Source organism: Macrobrachium nipponense, chromosome 14, assembly GCF_015104395.2.
Source record: "Macrobrachium nipponense isolate FS-2020 chromosome 14, ASM1510439v2, whole genome shotgun sequence".
NCBI classification, from domain to species: Eukaryota; Metazoa; Arthropoda; class Malacostraca; order Decapoda; family Palaemonidae; genus Macrobrachium; species Macrobrachium nipponense.
In genome coordinates, this window is record NC_087207.1 from 24,345,822 (window position 1) to 24,366,761 (window position 20,940).

Below are 20,940 nucleotides of genomic sequence, written 5' to 3' on the forward strand. Positions count from 1 at the left end.
AAATGCTATCAACCTTTTTATCTTTCAGTCTAATTACAGTATGCAACAACAGACGTATAAATCTTGTGAAGTGTGTATATTTTAGGAATCCCAAATGAGCAAAAGCTCATGAACATTTTCTAAGTATACCCAGAGAGGTTTAATCAAGAAGACTTGTGATTTAGGGTCGATTAGTTTCGTGTTTAAAACAAACCTCGATTATAAACTCAAATCTAATTTTTTAGTCGTCACATTTTTTCCTATGGGTTGTTCTATTAGCAAGAGCCCGCACTGGCATAAGGCCAGCTTAAATTTCAACGACAATTTAACAAAAATCGACAAGCAAAGCATTTCTCCCTGATAATAATCTACTATTTGCTAATGGTGAAGGGTCCCTCCCATATATCTCACCAAGAAGGGTTATGATTCTATAAAGAATCTTCTCTTAATTCAAAAATGGACGAATACTATCTTGTATGCGATAGCTTTCCCTAAACGTTTATACAGTTTTGGAATCACGAACAGCTTTCACGTCTTTAATGTTGGCGGCGAATCGAGGCGCATGCGCAGGAGAAAGGCGACTGGGAATGCAGCCAATCAGAGAGCGAGGACGGTAACAAAACGCCTGAACGGCACAACATGGTGCACAGTATAAAAATGACGATGATGGGAGCACCGTCCTCGGCAATAAAAACAACCATTATCAATGGGGGATTTTTAATGAATTGTCTGTATTACTTTGTTTGTTGTGACTACTGTGTTGTGATCTGAGGTGACGTTGGTGGTGTTGTTGCTTGTTGTAATGGAAGTGGACGCCGAAGGGCAGTGCCGTCCCGAGAGAAATAACTGAGGAGGAGAGAGAGAGAGAGAGACGTCTGATGTAGGAGGAGGACAGTCGAACGAAAGAGCCTGGTCCCGTTCCCTGACCTGGGCTTCGGCTGCGGCCTTCTTCTTCTCCCCTTCCCCAAGTGTCAATTTCCTCCTTCCCTCCTCCAATGCATTATCTAGCACCAGCCGGGATGCCACACATGAAATAAAACTGCATGACAAATGAAATCTGTGACTGATGGGGAAAATGACCACCAGGTGAGGATGGAGAAAAAGTTTCGGTGAGAGAGAGAGAGAGAGGAATGCAGCCGCAGCACGACAATAGCTGAAGGCGGCCTTGAGTCGTCTCTTTGCTTTTACCTTTTTGTAACGGTTATCTTTAGAATATCTATTTATAAATTCTTTGATATTTTTCCATTATTTCTCACCATACCGTTGTAGGTTTGACCACATGGCTCCCATTATTTGGCTATGTGCGTAAATTCGTAGTCCACGACTTGATTCTGACGACGCATTCGCATTGTCTGCTTTGTGTTTGACCAGCGAGACCCCTTTACCTCCATTCACTCATGCTCGCCATTTCAAATCATAATTTTCCTCTTGTATATCTTTTACACACGTTTCCCTTAAGGATAGTCTTGATATATAATAATGCCAACAATCATTTTTTATCTTTATAACGAGCAATGCTACTCGGACTTCCTACTACCCAGTCTTTCGTATTGCTCTCACTTATTCTCCATTCTCGTTCATCATACGTTCTTTACTTTTATTCATTTTTAGTATCTTTGTCATATAGAAATGCCAATAAAAAGATTTCCATTCGTAATTTCGTATATGGGGCGAGTCACCTTGAGCTGCTTGGCCTCTCCCTTTCTCTTTAGACTCCTACTGTCTCTCCCTTCTATGCTATTCTATATCTTCCTTACATTCACATGTCTTTACGATAATCTTTGCCCTATAAGAATATCATTAAACACATAATAATTTATTCTTGATGGGGAAATTACAAGTTTTAATGAACCGAATATTTGTCGGGCATTAAAAGGGGTCCTTTGGCTGACAGATCTGATGGTCGTATGTTTAGGCTAAACAACAACCTTGCTTCATTGTATGCTTATTTCACCTTAGGGGTTAGTGCTGAACCAAACCCTATTTATTAGATGATATTTGTACGACTATACCCCATAATTTGTTAATTACACCTAATCTGTTTGCTGTGAATCGGATGCTTATGGACATTAGGATGGTTTGGGCAGAAATTAGGTGGTACTATATAGTAGGCCTATCGCTAATTCAAGTTGAAGAAATGGGCCATTATGAAACTGCTAGTTTGAAATACTGCTTGAGAACAGTGTAGTTTAGGTATCCTATCACCTGGCAATCATCATCTTAGCTTATCTTGACATATATAATAACCCCAGTAGCAATGCTTAGGCCAGCCTTAGGCCTACTTCGGTTTTTGAGGACACGAATTTCCCCAAAAATAAACACTAATCTTCAGTATAGATATTTATATTGATGCAAACTTCAATCCTAATGATGGTTTGAGTCAAGTACATCCTTGTTAGAATTAACAGTTATTTGGACGAGCATGAAACATGGGGTGTTTTTCTCAGTGCTTCACATGAAGGGTGTTTTTAATTTTTTTCCCCCTTTAGAGTAGTTAACTAAATGTCTTTTGTAACTGTATGAACTTGTATTGTGTTTATGGTAGTCATAAAATTTAAGAGAGGGAGCTTGTGGGTATTTGTAAGTCAGGTGGAACATCACCCTATGTAAGGTTAGGTTTTGGTAAATAAGATATCTAGGCTATTGGTAGTAGTATATATTTTTCTATATGTATTCTATAAAAGTAACTTAAAAGTAGAAATAGATACTTCCCTTAAGTTTAAAATTATTATAGTGTTAAGGCACACTTTTGTATTTTCCCATCCTATAGACTTGCCCTTGCAACAATTCTGGGAGCAACAGTCGGAAACCTAGAATAAGGTTGAAGAAAATCAAGAGATTGCAGTCACCTCCAAAGGGCTTTATCATAAATTTGACCTGCGATGCAGTCCTACCCAGCCAACAGTGTACTAATGTGGATTTTTCCTCATGTTGGGCATCACCATTCTCATAGACCTTATGCTTATTTCAGTGTTATCTTCAGACAACTTTGTAAATTCAGTTTGTATTTTTTTTCCCCCATTCTGCAAGGTGGCCTTGCTTTCTTTTTGACATACACACCACATCAGCCACTGTACTGTTGAGTTTGGGATTCGCTCCCTCCTCTTAGCCATCTTCCTAACACCCCATAAGCAACCACTTCCATCATTTGCCATCATTATTTCTTCAATCTTAGTGTTTCTTTTCATATATTACCTGGCTAGGCTTGAGACCTCTCTTCCACCTTCTATTTTCCCCTGATGTGCAAGCTTCTCCCCTTTGAGGAGTTTGTTGTATCCTTCATTTTCACATGCTGTTGGGATGGGTTGAAGTGCTTTCAGTTAACCATCCATGCAGCATTTTTTATTTAGATAAAGTTGCTCTTTCCATTTTATAATGCTTTTACTTTTGCAGCTGATTGTTAAATTGATCATCCTTTCACTACAAGAATTCATTTGTCCATGTAATACTGTACACCCATATACCAATTGAGCTGAAGTAAACTTATCTGCAAAATCTTTGTATATTTATAAATTGCATTGGTTACCCTCCTTATTTTATTGTTTTAAAATGTATCTGTTGCATTAATGATGGAAGTTGTAGTTTTCTTTGGTAACAGCAGTGATTCCTATTTGAATGGACACTTTCCTGGTCCAATACTAATAAAAAAAAGATGTTGAAAAGTAAAGTTTAAAACTAATTTAAGGGAAGCAACCCCTAGATGACCTGTACAGTGTGTCACTTTTTCTGAAGTTGCTCGTATGGCAACATCCCATGTTTGATGGTTAAAACTGTTCTTTGGTCTATGGTTGGCCTATAATTGTCAACAGGTTTGCTATCAGGGGGCCAAAAATGCTGTTTGGAAACTTTTTTGTCATTAACTTTGTATTATTACTGTACTCATAACTTAGTTAACTTGCACAAACAATAATGTAGTTGATGCAGCAGTATATACTTTACAAGTAAGCAGAAAACCTTAGAATTTAAGCTTAATTGGTTTAAAAAAAGTACAGGGATTTGTAATAAAAAATTTGCACTTCATTAATCTTGGTAATCCTGTACTAAAATGATTAAAAGAGAGAGAACCATACTAAGAGTGTGTGTGTGTGAGACTTTTCACTGAATATTGTTTGAATTTGATTTCAGGTTAGATAGGTTGTTTGTGCTGCTGGAGAATGGAGGCACTGGTGTTACAAGGCAAGCAGCAGCTCAGCAGTTGGGGGAAGTGGTTCGACTCCATCCTCATGAGCTCAATTCTCTCCTCAATCGGGTTAAAGTGTACCTCGGATCAAAATCCTGGGAAACGAGAATTGCAGCTGGACAAGCAGTTGAGGCAATTGTGAAAAATCTGCCACCATGGGACCCTCAGCCTTTGAAACTTCAAAGAGGTAGAATCATGTCATTTGACTGTAACATATTAAAAAAATTTCAGAGGTGCATTGAAAAGTTTAGATAAAATTGTTCAGTAACTTTTCATTTAACATTCATAAGTGCAAAGTTTAGTAATAGATGCCAAAGCCAATTGATAATGAAAGCTAAGGCTCAATCACCAGATGTAGCTGCCAAGTATACTGTAGTGTTATGATTGCTTGTCAGTCATTGCACAAACCTCTTATTTCCTTTATGCTGTAGTGACTGATATATGTGCTAGATGAGAGCCGAGACTTGCTAGACAAAATATGTCTAGACAATCATGCTCTCAGGGATCCTCATTTCTAGAGAAAACCATTTCGTATTGTCACAGATGTCTTGTACTGCTGCATTTTTAGATAATTTTGTTTTATTATTTCAGTGATATAAATTTCTGATGAGTATTCCCTCATTCCGGTTGTTGATATTTTAATTACTGTAGTACAGTACTGGCATATATAGTATAGGATTGAAAGGCAAGTCACATTCCACTTTTATTTTTATTTGTTAGTTGTTAATTCTCCCTTATCCCAAGCAAATTATAAATTATAGGCCTTTTACAGGCAGCAATTATTGCATCTATCAGGGTTTGATTTTAGTCTCACATTACTAATTTACTGTATATTGTATTGTATAATTTTTAATTTTTTCTTCTGTAGATTGGCTGGAGGACGATCCATGCAGAAGTCAAGTGGGTCGTCTGTCCCTAAAATCTCTTGATGTCAGACGTGTTCTTGAAAAAGGCTCATATCTTATGGCTGCAGACGAGAAGTCTTTTGAATTGTCAGAAGAGAACGTTTGTAAGTTTTGTACATATGTCTTTGTAACTTGTGTAGTATTTTGTTGTGAAACAGCTTAAGAAATAAAATACTTTTCCTCAAGTACTTTGTGAAATTATATATTTTTAAAAGATAATTTGAGAAATGCTTTTAGTTAACTAAAGAGAAGAGCTTTGGAAGCTGAATAGATGGAGTGTTTGTATTGTATTTTATCTTATTTTTCCTAGCTGTTGATCCAGCTACACGGATAGCTCATCAGAGGACCCTCATTAACAAGCGCTTAGGCCTTGATGTAGCTGAAGCTATAGGAGTGGACACAAGTAACATTTTCTCTAATGAGGATTTAGCAGATTGCAATGCTGGTAGAGCATCTGAAGTTTTTCAGGAAAGGGTAAGAAAATGACTTTAATTCTAAAGCAGTAATTTAGGAATATGTTAATATATGGAGAGATTTAGTTCTTGAAAACTAGTTAAGTATAGAAAAGTACTATAGTAGATGCTGCAGTCCAGTATAAAAATAGATGTAGCCCACCTCTATATAGCATTTTGAAATGTATGGTTTTTAAAGTAAATCTTCAAAGATCTGGAAGGGGGTTGGGGTAACCACATGATCGGATCTTTGTGGAATCTTAATCTTAGCAAATTTTCAGGGTAGGCTAGCTTAATGACCTACTAGCTTATTTTTTCAATCATTTATAATGGTACTGGACTTTGATGATCTCCCAATAAGTATTAATAATGATAAATGCATGATCTGATCTTTGTGGAATCTTAATCTTTGCAAATTTTCAGGGTAGGCTAGCTCAATGACCTACTAGCTTACTTTTTTAATCATATATAATGGTACTGGACTTTGATGATCTCCCAATAAGTATTAATAATGATAAATGCATGTAATAGTAACACCATACATTTTCATTCAAAATTAGTTCTGAAAACTAGTTTCTAAGAGAGAAAAATAGAGAGAGGTTCTGTGATTGTAAGATAGAATGTTATTTGCAATTGTTTATATCCAGAGAAGTGTATGGATAGTGGTGAAATGAAAATTAGAATAATAAAGTAGATTTCCATTCAGAAGTAATTACAATCTTCTAAGGGACCAATGTCAGTAGGTTTCTTTGCTCTCCTTCACTCACATTTTCTTTGAACAGTTACTCTGATATTTTACCATAAGTTCATAACTTTTTATTTGCTTATTGTATTTAACTGTTACTTAAGTGATTCTCCCTTATATTTATTGTTTTACTATTAATACGTGGAATTATTAATTGAAAATCATAGTACTAACAAGTACTATATCAAAGTTGGCTATGTACTTTAGTTTTTCCTTAGCTTAAACTCTTTGCATATAGTTTTTCCTTAGCTTAAACTCTTTGCATATAGTCTTGTCTTTTTTCCATATTAGTACATATACTATTTGTAAAAAAAAAATTTAATGTGTCCAGATCTTTGGATTCTTAGTTTTGAATTTAACATGTAGTTTTATAGTTTTTAATTTAATATTTAGTTTTATTTGTAGTTTTGTAATTTATAATTTTATTTTATTATTTTAAATTTTACATTTTGTTCATGAAACTTGACCTGTCAGATATAGTATATATAGCTGTATTTTTCCGAATCCGACAGAAATTTAAACACTTACGACACACGCAGAAGGGAGTCAGGTGGTTAGTACCCATTCCCGCCGCTGGGAGGCGGGTATCAGGAATCATTCCCATTTTCTATTCATAATTTTTCTGTCGCCGGTGCTGGAAACACCTGTTTGCAGCACCTCCGTCCAGATTTTGGAAACTTACTAGCTACTTGAGTATCCCTTTTGGTTTTTTCTTTGGTATCTGAATTGGATCGGTGGCTTGGCACACGTTGACTTTGGTTTGATTTGAATTTGGTATTGATTTTTCTTTGATCAAGATGTCAGGGTCTAGTTCTGCTAGCGCTAGATTTTGTTCCATGTCTGAATGTAGAGGTAGGCTACTGAAAGCTTCAGTAGACCCACATTCTGTTTGTAAAGTTTGCAGGGGGAATGAATGTACGTTTGAAAGTCGTTGTAAGGAGTGTGAAAGACTAACAGAGTCGGAATGGAAGGCGTATGAAACCTATCTTAAGAAACTTGAGCGAGATAGGTTAAGGAGGTCTTCCTCCAGGAGTGTTTCAGGTAGGCAAGGTTTAAATTATTCTCCTGCTAACCCTCCTTCTGTAGATTATGCTCCTACCCCTGTAGTGTTGCCTCCGGCCCCTGAGACAGTGTCGGTAGAAGGTAATACATTATCGCTAATTCTTGAATCGATTCGTACTTAGAATCAAAAGTGTTAGCTCTGGAGGAGCAAAAAGTGAAGAGAAGTGCAGTTGAAAGTGCCCCTTGTGTAGTGGAGGGTGCGTCAGATCGGCCTCATTCCGCCTCTAGGACCTAGACCTCTGCTTGACTCCAGATTACGGGGAGAGAGCATGTCGAAAGTCGAAGGAGGGTTACGAGGAACCCCCACCGATCTGGCGTGCCTTCGGCAGCTTCTGACGAACATACCCAGACTGCCAAGAGCGTGCGCGTGCACGTTTCTCAAGGAGTGCTTTTCTTCTTCTGAAGCTTCCTCCCGCGCAAGGGGTGGAGCTCTCATACCGCATCACGTCCGCTGAAAAGGACGGCTCGCGTTCGGGACTCTTCACGTCCAAGTTGTTCTCCGGAACTTTGCTCGTCGCCTGATAGTGCGTTTGCTGCTTTTCCTCCGCAGAAGAAGCGTAAGGATTATTCGGAGGCGGAGTCTTCCCTAGATGTTTCTTTCGAGCGCCGCAGTCGCTCTAAGGTGCGTGAAGCGGCGGTTCCTGGGAGTAGCAAGAAGGCGTCCCCTCGCCACTCTCCTGCTCACAGGATCAGCCCCTCCCCAGAAAGGAGGCTTCACCTACAAGCAAGATTCTCCAGTCTCTTCAGCAGCAACTTCGAGATGTTTTTCCTTCGAGAGAGACTGTTCCACGTCGCCGTAAGAAGGATGACAATCTTCCTGTGAAGAGGTCGAGGCGTTCTTCCATATCACCCTCCTCGCTCGTCTCTCTCTCCGTTTGATGGTCTCCCTCTAGAGTTCGTTCTGCTCCCAGCAACTTTCTAGAGGAGGCGAGAAATTCGTTTCTCGCTCTCGTGAAGCGGTTGTTTCCGCTGCTACGAAACTTGTGGATAAGAAGCGAGTTTCTTTAGATGCCGAGCGCGCTTCTGTGAAAGTCAAACGCGCTTTAGTGGACGCCGAACGTGACTCGGTGCAAGTTTGCGCGGCGCCAGTGGACGCTCAGCGAGTTTTAGTGGACGCTCGGCGCGCACCAGTGGACGCTCGGCGCGCATCAGTGGACGCTCGGCGCGCACCAGTGGACGCTCAGCGCGCACAACCGTGGACGCAGGTGTACACCTGCGGCGTTTGAGCGCGCTTCTGTCGGCGCCAGTAGATTGGCTTCGGACGCCAAACGCGCGCCTACGGACATCAGTTTTCCACTTCCGCAAGCACAAGCGGAGGCGGGAACTCTTCCTGTTCGCCGTTCTTTCTCTTTTGAGAAAGCTCGGGATTCTTCTTTACTTCCTCCGACTTCTCCAGTGTCTGAAGAGGAAGTTAGTGACGCTTTCGTCGAAGTGGACGAAGAAACAGCAGTTGGCTCCAGTTTCGACGGACTACAAGGTTTTGACTCGTTACTTCAGTCAGTCTTTGCAGACACTTTCCAACCTGAAGCTCCACGTACTCCTCCCTCTCAGTTTTCGTCTTCCAAAGCTGCTAAGATCTCGGGCTTTGTGAGAATGAAGAAGTCGCTTTCTACGAAGCAAGCTTTTAGAAAGGTCCATGATTGGATGGAAAAGAGGAAAGCTTCAGGCAAGACTTCTTTCGCTTTACCACCTTCAAGACTCGGTGGCAAAGCTGGTATGTGGTATGAGACGGGAGAAAACGTCGGGAGTTAAGCTTCCAGCCATCAGCTCAAGGAGACTTTGGTAGCATTGTAGACGCCACCAGAAGATCTTTTTTGTCTTCCTCGAAGGTCTCGTGGACACATAGCGAGTTAGACTTTCACCTTAAAGGCCTCTTCAGGACACTAGAGGTCTTAATTTAATTTTCTTGAACTGGTGGCCTGTGGGAGTATTGTTGGATGCCCAGGTCCAGGAGTTCTTTTTGATCTTCCATCAGTCTGGGGGAGCTGTCCAGTGTATTGTCTTGCATGGACAAGGCCGTCAGGGATGGTTCTGAGGAATTGGCTGCTCATTTGTTCCGATACGTAATACAAACCATCGGTCCTTTAACAATAGGAAGTAGCTAGCGGCAGCTGGAACGGTCGTAAGCTTCGAACAAGGGGGAGAACGGTAGTTAACTGCTTGTCCGACAGTCGCGCGCCGCGCGACTGGGAGGTAAACAAATCACTTTTGCTTTCGGCCGCGGGTGTGAAGGACGTGTTCGTCATCGCTCTCTGCCCGCTTCATCGTCGTATGCTTTGTTTATATTGTGTTTTCTACTAATGGTTTGTTTGACTTGAAATGAAACTGTAAGTACACTGTTTTCATTTTCATTACTTAATTATGAACCAACATGGAGTTATCGCCGTAGATGCGGCGATTTCCTCTCTTTTCATGAATTGAACCCTTGAATTATGCCTCGGTGCCGAGGGCGGGCGCGCTCGCACCGAGTCATGTATTGTGGGCGAAAGTGTGTAATTGAAAAATGTAAGTACTCTTTTCATTATATGTTTGCCCTGTGCGTTCGTTACCGAGAGTGTGTTTGCGCTCGGCACGAGCCTTCTAATTTTGTATAATAGAATGCAATGAAAGTGGATTCGCAATTGCAATATTCTTTTCATTTTCATTTATTTATTTGCATGAAATTTAATTTGGATCAATTTTCGTTCTTACCCGGGAATTGATCCTTACGATTTTTTTTATGTGAAAATGAAATCGCAAGTGCAGTATTCTGTTTCATTTTCATATATATTTTATGATAGCATCATATTATTGGATCAAGTTTCCGTTCTTACCCGGGAATTGATCTTTTTCCCCTTTAAGTTCTATGAAGTGAATCGCAAGGGCAGTATTCTGTTTCATTTTCATATTACTTTTCACTGCTGTGCGGGGGTAGGGGAAGCGAAGGTCTGCCAGGAAGTCGTCGGAAAGCTCTCCCGCGACTCCCTTGGTATCCGATTCTTCGTCTTCCTTCCTGCCCCCCGCTCAGCTTTTTCGTTGTATTTTGTATTTGGGGTCTTCCTTGCGTTCGGGGTGGGGCATGTCTTCCCCCCGTGCGTGAGGGAACCCCTCTTACTAATCTATCTATGTTACCGCAGGTGCTACATCCGTGGGAGACGACCTTGGACAGGTATGGACCGCGGAGGCAGGGCGTGCCTAGCATCCACGGGCTGCTGCAGCGTCTAGCGAGGTCTGGGGCGGTCTCCACTACTACAACGGCCGCTTATGATGCTCCCCCCCCTCTCCTGGTCTACACTCCCCATGCTGTGTCGATGACGCGTCTGCCGCTACTAGGGCCGCAGCCGTACCGAGGTGGGGTTGCCGCCGCCGCCTGTTTTCTTCGTGTTGCCTGCCCCAGACTTCCGCTGTTCCAGCAGCTCGCCCCGGGACCGGGCGCCAGGACCCAGGTTCCGCTGGCTGCCGATGATTCTACGAGGCGATCGCTGGGCCTGCCGTACCTGCCGCTGATGTGATTCCCGCTGTTGGCTTGGCTGTCCCTTCTGGGTCTACCGCTGCCGCTGTTCCTGCCGCTCCTGAGCTGGTTGCTGTTCCTGTCGCTCCTGGTTCCTGTGCCTGTCCATGGCTGGTCCTGCCCACGGGTGTGTCTTCCCCAGTCCGAGGTCCTTCCGGACAGGTTGCAGTCGGGCCGTGTTGCTTCGGCAATAGCCCCGGCTCCGGCCTGGATGGAGGACCTGACGACGTCCTGCGTGAGCTGACGAGGAAGAGGAGAGAGGAAGCTGTCATCTTCGTCTTCATCGTCTGCTGCTGCCTCTTCCCCTTCGACTTCTATAAGGCCCATAAGCCGAAGAAGAAGAAGGCTGCCTTCCCCCCTAAGAAGTCTCCTTCGGGAACTTCTAAGGGCCCGTCCCACCTCGGTGGGACGGGGGGTCCTTCTGCTGGTCCTCCTGCTCCTTCGGGAGCGGGGCCCGTCTCCCCTTCCGCAAGGAAGAGATAGACGGGGACCAGAGGAGTATCGGTTAGCTCTGGTACTTCCTCGCCTGGTGCTAGCGGCGATGCCGCTACGCCAGGTTCCGGCTCGGTCTCTCGTTCGCGAGAGGATCCCGAGTGTACGTTCTCCCTCGGGAGACCGTGCAGCCAAGTTTCGGCGCCAGAGTTCGCTCGGCGCCAAGACGCGGCACGGAGCAGAAGGCTGGTGAGAGACGCTCAGGTGACTCTTGCCAGGCCAGCGGCCGCTCTTGCAGCGACCAGCTGGTAACCCGGGTTTTCCCCCCTAAGAAGGCTCCTTCGGGACCTTCTAAGGGCCCGTCTCGCTCCGGCGATTCGGGGAGCTCTTCTGCTGGTCCTCCTGCTCCCTCGGGAACAGGGCCCGTCTTTTCTTCTACCAAGGAGAAGAAGACGGGACCAGAGGAGTACCAGCTACGGCTGGCACTTCCTCGCCTGGTTCTAGCGGTTCTGCCGCTAAACCAGGATCCGCCTCGGCTTCTCGTTAGCGAGAAGTACCGACGTGGACGGTCTCCCGCGGGGGGAGACCGTCCAGCCAAAGTCTTGACGCCCGAGCTCGCTCGCCGTCAAGACCGAAGCGCGGAGCAGAAGACTGGCGAGAGTCGTTGCAGACGACGCTCGTCAGGCCAGTGGACGCTCTCGCAGCGACCAGCTGGCTGCTCGGGTTGACGTGACGGTCGCTGACCAGCCACGAGTTGAGGCGAGGAAGGGGTCCCCGCGGCCGTCGGTACCAGCCACGGCTGGTACCAGCGGCTCGACGCGCCGAGAGGACGCTCGCCGGTCTCACCGCGACAGCGAACCTAGCAGGTCACCTGACGCCGCTCCCATCGGGACCGGGCGAAGATGGTAACCAGCCAGCAACAGCTCGCCTGACGCTAGAGATCAGCGTCGACGTTCTCAGCCGAGCCTCTCGCCCCAGGCGAGCGGCAAGGCTAGGCCTGCTGCTCGATCGCCACCGCGGGTTGACGATCAGCAGCAGCCCTCCAAGCACGCTGGTCCTGCCAGCGAGCTAGGGGGGAAGGCGTCAGGTCTGCCTCTCCGGTACCTTCAACCTCCTCGGGCTACACCGGGAGGAGCGAGGTACCTATGAGTGATCGCGAGAGGTGCGCCGCTCGCGATCCCGCTATGACGCCGTATGGACCAGGCACGGTTCTAGGACCGACCAGGACATACGTGCAAGTAGCTGGAGGCAAGAGGGAAGCGGGACCGTCAGGGGGTTCTGCCCGCTTTTTCCTCCTTCGGAAGGAAGGGGGGGGGGAGGGGGGGGGAGTATCTCGGGATCTGCCTTCTTGTTGGAAGGACTGGGACGGTCCTACTCCGCAAGACGCGGTTTACTCCCGAGATACAGAGGAGATTACAGAAGTCATTAAGCTGATTCGTCAGCATAATGACCTTGCGGAAGGATGGCCGCTCCCACCAGCAGAGCCCACGTCTCTGCTCGAGTCGTTTTGGGGCCCGAGAGGGAACCCAAACCGACGGTGGGTCTGCCGCGATCGGAGCTTGCCGATTCTGTCTCGAACCAGAGTCTCTCGTCTCCGGACAAGAAGCTCGCTCAGTTTTTCTTTGGCCGGTCGATCAAGCTACTTCCACCTCCTCTACTGCGACAGCGGCGTTTCTACGTGTCTTCGGACACCGTATTTAAATACTCCTTCGGTCCTCCTGAGAGGTTTCGACCTCGACGAGGACTGGAATGAGTCGGAGGACGGTATCGGCTCTCCCCGTCAGGTGTCGATCAGCCCCACCCAGACGACGTTCACAGTGGCGGCAGACCCTTACCTACAGTGAGAGTTCGTAACCCTCCGCGGGGGAAAACGTTTTCTCCTGACGATACGTTTTCCCAGACTCTGAGAGACCATCGCCGCAAGGCGATGGCTGCTCCTATTCTTCTCCAACTGCTAGTTCCACTGGGAAAGGCGAGCGAGTATCCAATTCCTCCCCCATTCCTCTCTCCTTACGGCTACGAGGGAAAGGGGAGGGATCCTACAGAGATTTCTCTGTAGGATCCCACGTTCGGGACTGCGCTACCGGGGGGACCTTCGGGTCCTACCTGACGTAAGCCCGGTCGTTGAGGAGGGATCCTGCCCCATTCTCGATTTCTACGGGAATCGAGAGGACCACCAGCCGATATCGTTTGACGAATTCGGTGGGGGTTTCGCAGACTGCTTAGAATTCTAAGGAATTTCTAGCGCATTCAGAGTGTTCGAGTTTTTACGATCTCCAAACACTTAGGCGAGACCACGGTCTAAAGTGAGCGAGACGAGAATCCCCGATGTTACATGATAATCGGGAACCTCGCCTATGCTCGAATTCCTGGAATTTCTAGCATTGGAAGAAGACTGCTGATGAAAGAAACTATCTTACAGTAGGCGACCAACCTGGAATAGAGAAGATCGGACGGGAATATCCAGTTTGGCTTGAACTATCGTCTTAGTATTCTGTTCACCATTGAAGCTTTCCTTCGAGGAAGACTTCTCCTTCACTCTTTGATAGAGATCGAAGGTGGTCGATCTCCAATCCTTATTTGTTTTCTTGAAGGAAAGAATTTAGGTGGATGGAGATCGTTGTTCAGAATCCTACAAATATACTACGTATATTAACCTCGCGACATGATTCTACTAAGCAGTTGAATTGTCCGAGGGGTAGGCGCATATCCTAGTTTATCTACGGATTGCGACTTAGAAGAGAAGTATTCTAATTGAACTGCAACTCGGGGTTGCCTGCAACCTCCCAGGAGTTTTCAGTTTCAATTTTATATACTTATGGTTTTGTCACGACAACACCTTTTCAACGCATTCCTTCATGGAATAATGGATTACATGGCAACTCAGGATGGACGAACGTCGCGAGAGCTCAGGCTCAACTACTGCGTATTGAACTGCCTGACAGCAGCTCAGTATCAGCTGGGCCTCGAGATGCACGGTCAGTTATGTCTCTCTCCCCTGGTTTGATTGACTACCGAACATATCTCTGCCCAACAATCATGGACTTAGGTCTCTGATTAATGGGGATTCTCGCAATAATGAAGGACCATTTACTGCTGTGACGCTAGAGTCCATCGCCTTCGACATTGCGAGAATTTTCAATAGAGATATCTCTTGGACTCTTTCATCTTTCTGTTTACCGCACGGTAACAGAAGTCTGTACAAGTCTCCCGCTGCATCGCACTGCGATAATGCGAATGATTTTGCAGACATCTGAGTTTGTCTTCAAAATATCTCGTATTCGTAGGTGTACAATTGTTCATTGTTCAACCCGAATTACGAGATCTGTCAGAAGACATCGCCTACTCTCCGACCTGACAGCTCTACTTCCAAATGTTCAGCCCATGAGAAGCAGTTCTTCAGGCGGTTTTCCCCTGTGTTTTCATTACTGAAGAACGCCCCGCTTTCATTGCAACTTCGACTTCTCACCGGACAGCAATGAAATAGCGGTTAGCGTTTTCAGTCATTTGTAAGCACAGGTTACGAATCTTGAGAATCCTTCTCTCGATTCGTCTGTGAAGACGTAGGTTGCATTCAATATCTACCTTCGTCTTCAACGGTAAACATAGTGTTTCTCCTTAGCTGAGATTCAACAACCATGAGATGTTTTGCCTTCAGGGACCTCGGTCTCTAGAAGGCAATTGACTTTCGCCTGTTGGGCACATGCCTTAAGAGAATCATCACCTCGCTGTCCGGCATTGGTGACAAAACAAATACATTATTTGTTTGGTCTCTCGGCATAACCCTTTTAAGGCGAAGGTCACGTGACTTACTCGGATGCTTTGACAACTTGCCTCCTACCGAACGCAGTCAGTCGGCAGCTGTCAGAGCGCCCGAGTCAGTTACGAACTACGATGTTGACTTAGTTCGGTTGTTACACAGCAATCATTACTTCGTTTTAATAGCTTGTCACAGTACCCATACCATTGACACCCACCATGGAGTGTCGGTGTCCTATCCACTACCGAGAACTTCGCTGCATGGGGATAGGAGGATGCGAGAGACTTCGTGGCAAACGGACAGACCAGTATGGGTACTGGACATCACCGAAGTAGAGAAGAGGAATAGGTCATGCGACTATTTCCTTCTTTTCCTCTGAGGAACTGCATGACTTCTCCTGCGAAGTCAAGCATCCAGGGGATGGGGATCCGTGACGCTCGATTTCGTACCGAACTTCGTAGCGAAGACTCAGAACCCTTCGGTCCCTGACGATTGGTTCGAGTCGTTCACAATCCCCTCCCTAATGGACTTCACCGCCTTCGATGCGAAGGAGATGCTGCCTTGTCCGCAAGAACTTCTCCGTGGCGCAGGTACTGAAGGCAGGGGTCTGGTCCAACCAGACCACATGCCCTTCCTTCTACCTTCGGGATATTGCCCACAGGTCCTTGGATCTTTTCCTTGGGACCCGTGGTGGCTGCTCAACACGTTGTGTAGCGAACCCAGACCCTCGCAGGCTGAACAGCATCGAGTCCTGGTGTGACCGTAAGAATGGATGAGTGAATGAGAGTGTGACTGGCTCCTCTTCCCATCTTTTTCTTCCCCTCTACCTGTGGTTAGAGGGGACACGGTCGTCACCCTGCTGGATAGGACAAGATGCAGGTGAGCTACTCAAACAGAGCCCCATCTATCCCTTTCACTAGGGATAGGAGCGTATATCCACCACTTCCTCCAACAATGGGGGAGGAAGTGGATGCCAGCTTGAGACAACCCATACTTTATGTTGCCTCTTGCAAACAGGAACAAGTTCTTGCTTGCTGGTACGAAGAGATACGCTTGCCTCTCTCTTAGTACTCGGCCCAGAGGTCTGACCATTGATCCTGCGGTGCACACCCCGATCAATCGGACAGAGGCTGTTGGATCCCTCCCTCGCTCTTACGACCAGGGAGGCATTCCAGGGATGGACGAACACCAGTCTGTTCATCAAAAGACTCAGATTCCTCCCACCAAGAAGTGAGTCTTCCTATTGTTAAAGGACCGATGGTGTATTACGTATCGGAACAAATGACAATTTGTCGAAAATTGCATTTCTCTAACTATACAAACCTGAGGTCCTTTACATATAGTCCCTCCTCATGCACCCCTCACTCTGCGTATTTGCATGGGCCAAAAGCAAAAGTGATTTGTTTACCTCCCAGTCGCGCGGCGCGCGACTGTCGACAAGCAGTTAACTACGGTTCTTCTCCCCTTGTTCGAAGCTTACGACCGTTCCAGCTGCCGCTAGCTACTTCCTATTGTTAAAGGACCTCAGGTTTGTATAGTTAGGAAAAATGCAATTTTCGACAAATTGTCATTTCAGCACGGGACTGCTTAAGAAAAGAGCACTTTTTTGCAATTTTACTGCAAAGTCGGTCTCACCAGCGCAAAAAGCGGATCTTCTTTTCGCTCCTTTCTCAGAACACTCTTCCCCCAGTCTATGGTAAAGGACATAGCTGCCAGTCTCCAGGAGAAAGCAACTCAAGACCTTCTGGCACAGTCTTCTGGAAGCCTACTACTTCTTCGTTCTTCTGGGTCCTCTGCTTTGAAGAAGTCGAAGCCCTTTCGATCCGCTTCTTCCTCGAAGCCAGCCCCTCGAGGAAGAGGCTCTTTCAGAGGCAAGACTCCCGCTCCTTCCAAGAGCAAGAAGTGAGAGGGAAGTCCTTCAGACACCGGTAGGAGCCAGGCTTCTACATTTCGCGAAAGCTTGGGAAGAGAGAGGTGCCGACGCTTGGTCTCTGGACATCGTCAAGAAGGGGTACAGAATTCCTTTCCTGATGTTACCCCCGCTGTCTTCGACACCAAAGGATCTGTCTCCGTCGTATCAGGGAGAAAAGCAGAAAGTGCTTCACGATCTACTAGATCAAATGATCGAGAAGCAGGCAGTGGAACAGGTCTTCGACCGGAGTTCTCCGGGGTTTTACAACCGTTCTGTTCCTAGTGCCGAAGCAGTCAGGGGGGTGGCGCCCCGTTCTGGATGTCAGCAGTCTAAATCGCTTCGTTACCAAGCAGAAGTTCAAGATGGAGACACCTCAATCCGTGCTTGCAGCTTTAAGAACCGTGGGGGATTGGATGGTATCGTTAATACCTTCAGGACGCATACTTTCACGTCCCCATCCATCCCCGATCAAGGAAATACCTGCGGTTGTCCTGAAAGGGAAGATTTTCCAATTCAGGGCACCTCGGTGCTTCGGTCTCAGCACGGCGCCGATGGTGTTCACCGTTCTTATGAAGAACGTTGCGAGGTGGCTCCATCTTGCGGAAATAAGGATCTCTCTCTACCTAGACGACTGGCTTATTCGAGCCTCATCGCAAGACAGGTGTCTGAAGGACCTTCACACGACTCTATCGTTAGCGAAGTCCTGGGACTTCTGGTGAATCTCGAGAAGTCGCATCTGACTCCTTCTCAATCCTTAGTCCTATCTGGGGATTCAGAGGACTCAGTGGCTTTTCGGGCTTTTCCGTCCAGGGGCGACAACTTCACTGCCTGGACAAAGTGTCGGCCTTTCTAGGGAAGGAAAACATGCTCGGTGAGGGAATGGATGAGTCATGCCTGGGGACCATTTCCTCACTGGAGAAGTTTGTTTCTCTGGGAAGGTTGCACCTCCGACCACTTCAGTTCTCCTCTCAAGCAATTGGTCACGCAAACAGGATCTAGAAGAGGTCTTGTTTTTGACGGAAGAAGTGAAAAAGCACCTCAAATGGTGGTTGGATCCAAAGAAGCTTGCGGAAGGACTTTCGCTCAGCTTCGGAACCCACGACCTAGGTTGTTCTCCAACGCGTCCTCCACGGGTTGGGGAGCAACACTGGGAGGGAGAGAAGTGTCAGGCACCTGGAGAGGGGAACAGGTGTCCTGGCACATCAATCTAAAGAACTCTCAGCGGTTTACCTTGCTCTAAGGTTCTTCGAGGAGGAAGTCTCCAGCAAAGTGGTTCAGATAAACTCGGACAACACCACAGCCTTGGCATACCTCAGGAAACAGGGGGGAACTCACTCTCATTCTCTGTTCGTCATCGCGAGGAATATCCTGATTTGGGCGAAGTCGCAAAACGTCACGATTCTGACAAGGTTTGTGTCAGGCGTGGAAAACGTGCGAGCGGACCTTCTCAGTCGGCAAGGACAGCTTCTGCCGACGGAATTGGACCCTTCATCAGGAAGTATGCCAGGCGTATGGAAGCTGTGGGGACGTCCTCATGTGGACGTTTTCGCAACTTCCCGAACGAAGAGACTTCCGCTGTATTGCTCCCCAGTTCTGGACCCGGGAGCAGTGGCAGTAGACGCCCTATGTGGAATTGGTCGGGACTAGACATTTACGCTTTTCCCCATTCAAAATCCTCGGGGAAGTAATGAGGAAGTTCGCTGCATCAGAAGGAGCGAGAATGACCCTCATCGCCCCTTCTGGCCAGCGGCCCCGACTGGTTCACGGAGGTGATGTCCTTCCTAGTAGACTTTCCGAGGACTCTGCCCCTAAGGAAAGATCTACTCAGACAGCCCCACTTCGAGAGGTACCACAAAACCTCCCCGCTCTGAGTCTGACTGCGTTCAGACTATCAAGAAGTTGGCCAGAGCGAGGGGTTTTTCAAGACCTGTGGCAACGGCGATTGCCACGCAAGGAGGCCCTCCTCAATCGCAGTTTACCAATCAAAGTGGGCTGTCTTTAGAAGTTGGTGCAGAAGGAAGGGCATTTCCTCCACCTCAACCTCTGTGAGCCAGATAGCAGATTTCCTTCTTCACCTTAGGAAAGAAGCGAAACTAGCCGTTCCCACGATTAAAGGCTACAGAAGCGTGCTTTCTGTGGTCTTCAGACATAGAGGACTCGACTTAGCGAATATAGAGACATTCATGATCTCATTAGATCATTTGAGACTGTGAAAGTTCTCCAACCTAAAGTACCATCGTGGAACTTAGACGTGGTACTGAAGTTTCTCATGTCGAGTCAATTTGAAACCGCTCCATTTAGCCTCGCTTAGGAATCTTACTAAGAAGACCATTTTCCTAACCGCTCTGGCGACGGCGAAGAGGGTTAGCGAAATTCAAGTCATAAGCAAGCATATTGGGTTCAAGGATCATAGTGCAGTTTGTTCCTTAAGTCCTACGTTCTTAGCAAAGAACGAGAACCCTTCCAACCTTGGCCGAGGACGTCGAGATCAAGGGGTTGTCGGAGCTAGTGGGACCTGAAGCTGAGAGAGTCCTGTGTCCTGTCAGGGCTCTCAAGTTTTATTTGCAGAGAACCAGAGCATGCAGAGGTTCTTCGGAGAACTTGTGGTGCTCTGTGAAAAAACCAGATCTTCCGATGTCGAAGAATGCACTGGCGGTTCTTCTTAAGAAGTACGGTTAAGGAAGCCCATGAAAAGTGTAGTGAAAGTGACATGGAGCTGCTGAAAGTGAAAGCCCACGAGTTGAGGGCTATTGCTACTTCGGTGGCTTTTCACAAAAATATGGCAATCAAAGATATTTTGGGCGCCACTTATTGGCGAAGCAATTCGGTGTTCGCTTCACACTACCTGCAGGGAGGTGAAAGCAACATACGTAAATTGTTACTCGCTCGGACCATACGTCGCTGCAGACACTGTTTTGGGGGCAGGAGGTAGCGCTCATCCTATCTTTAATGGTTTAGGGGGAGTTTTTAACTTGTGTTATGGTTGTGGGGTTGACCGCCTGCGGCGGATCTCCCTTCCATTAGCTTAGTCTATGTGGGATACTTTGGTAGGCTACGCCAGGTGGTTTGGTTTTTACTTCGTTGCCCTCATTTGTATGGTCAATGGTCTAGTCACCGTCGTGGGTCTCGCCCCTGTTGACGATCATCTGGAGTGACACCAGCTATATAGGTCTCTACCTCGCTGGCAACTCTAGTAGCACAAGCAGACTTACGCGGCAGTAACCACGAAGTCAGCTATGCTAACAGGTAAGGAATCAAGATATCAAGTTATCTGCATATATATGTTTCCTAAAATCTTCTATTCTGTCTACTCCCCCACCACCAAAGGTGGGATTCAGCATATATATATCTGACAGGTAAGTTTCATGAACAAAATGATATTGTAATGATACAATTAAGTTTGTTCATACTACCTGGCAGATATATATAATCAAGTACCCACCCACCTCCCCTCAGGAGACAGTGGAAATAAAAAATTATGAATAGAAAATGGGAATGATTCCTGATACCCGCCTCCCAGCGGAGGGAAGGGAAGGGTACTAACCACCTGACTCCCACTGCGTGTGTCGTAAGTGTTTAAATTCGTCGGATTCGGAAAAATACAGCTATATATATATCTGCCAGGTAAGTATGAACAAACTTAATTGTATCATTACAATATTCATTTTTTATTTATAGTTATTTTAGTGATTATGTTTATAATAGTGCTTATTTTTGTTTATTTGATGAATAGGTACAATTTTTTCAGTTATATTTATGGAAAGGAATGTATTTTAGATGTGAGTAAATTTTGCATGTGCAGTAGAAGTCAGTCAGTCATTCATTTTCTGCAGTATTTAGCACGCAATATAGCATTTACATAGGAGTAGAATTTTTTTAAAAGTAATATCTTATATATTTTATGATAACTCCGTAAAATATTCACAAAACAGATATGTGAATGTTCACAGAATCTTGACCTCTAGAATGAAGGTGATCAATTCTTGTAGCATCAGGTTGATAAGGCAGTACATGCACAATACC

At 46.0% G+C, this 20,940-nt stretch overlaps 1 protein-coding gene across 1 annotated transcript in view; it reads left to right on the top strand.

The window, feature by feature from the left end:
• The first annotated feature begins 637 nt into the window (after window positions 1-637).
• Window positions 638-20,940, top strand: part of LOC135226397 (TATA-binding protein-associated factor 172-like) — a 165,766-nt gene continuing 145,463 nt past the window's right edge. Inside the window, 4 exon segments of the mRNA XM_064265884.1 lie at window positions 638-1,065; window positions 4,105-4,346; window positions 5,028-5,168; window positions 5,375-5,538. Coding sequence (XP_064121954.1) covers window positions 1,046-1,065; window positions 4,105-4,346; window positions 5,028-5,168; window positions 5,375-5,538 — 567 coding nt within the window. The 5' untranslated portion in view covers window positions 638-1,045.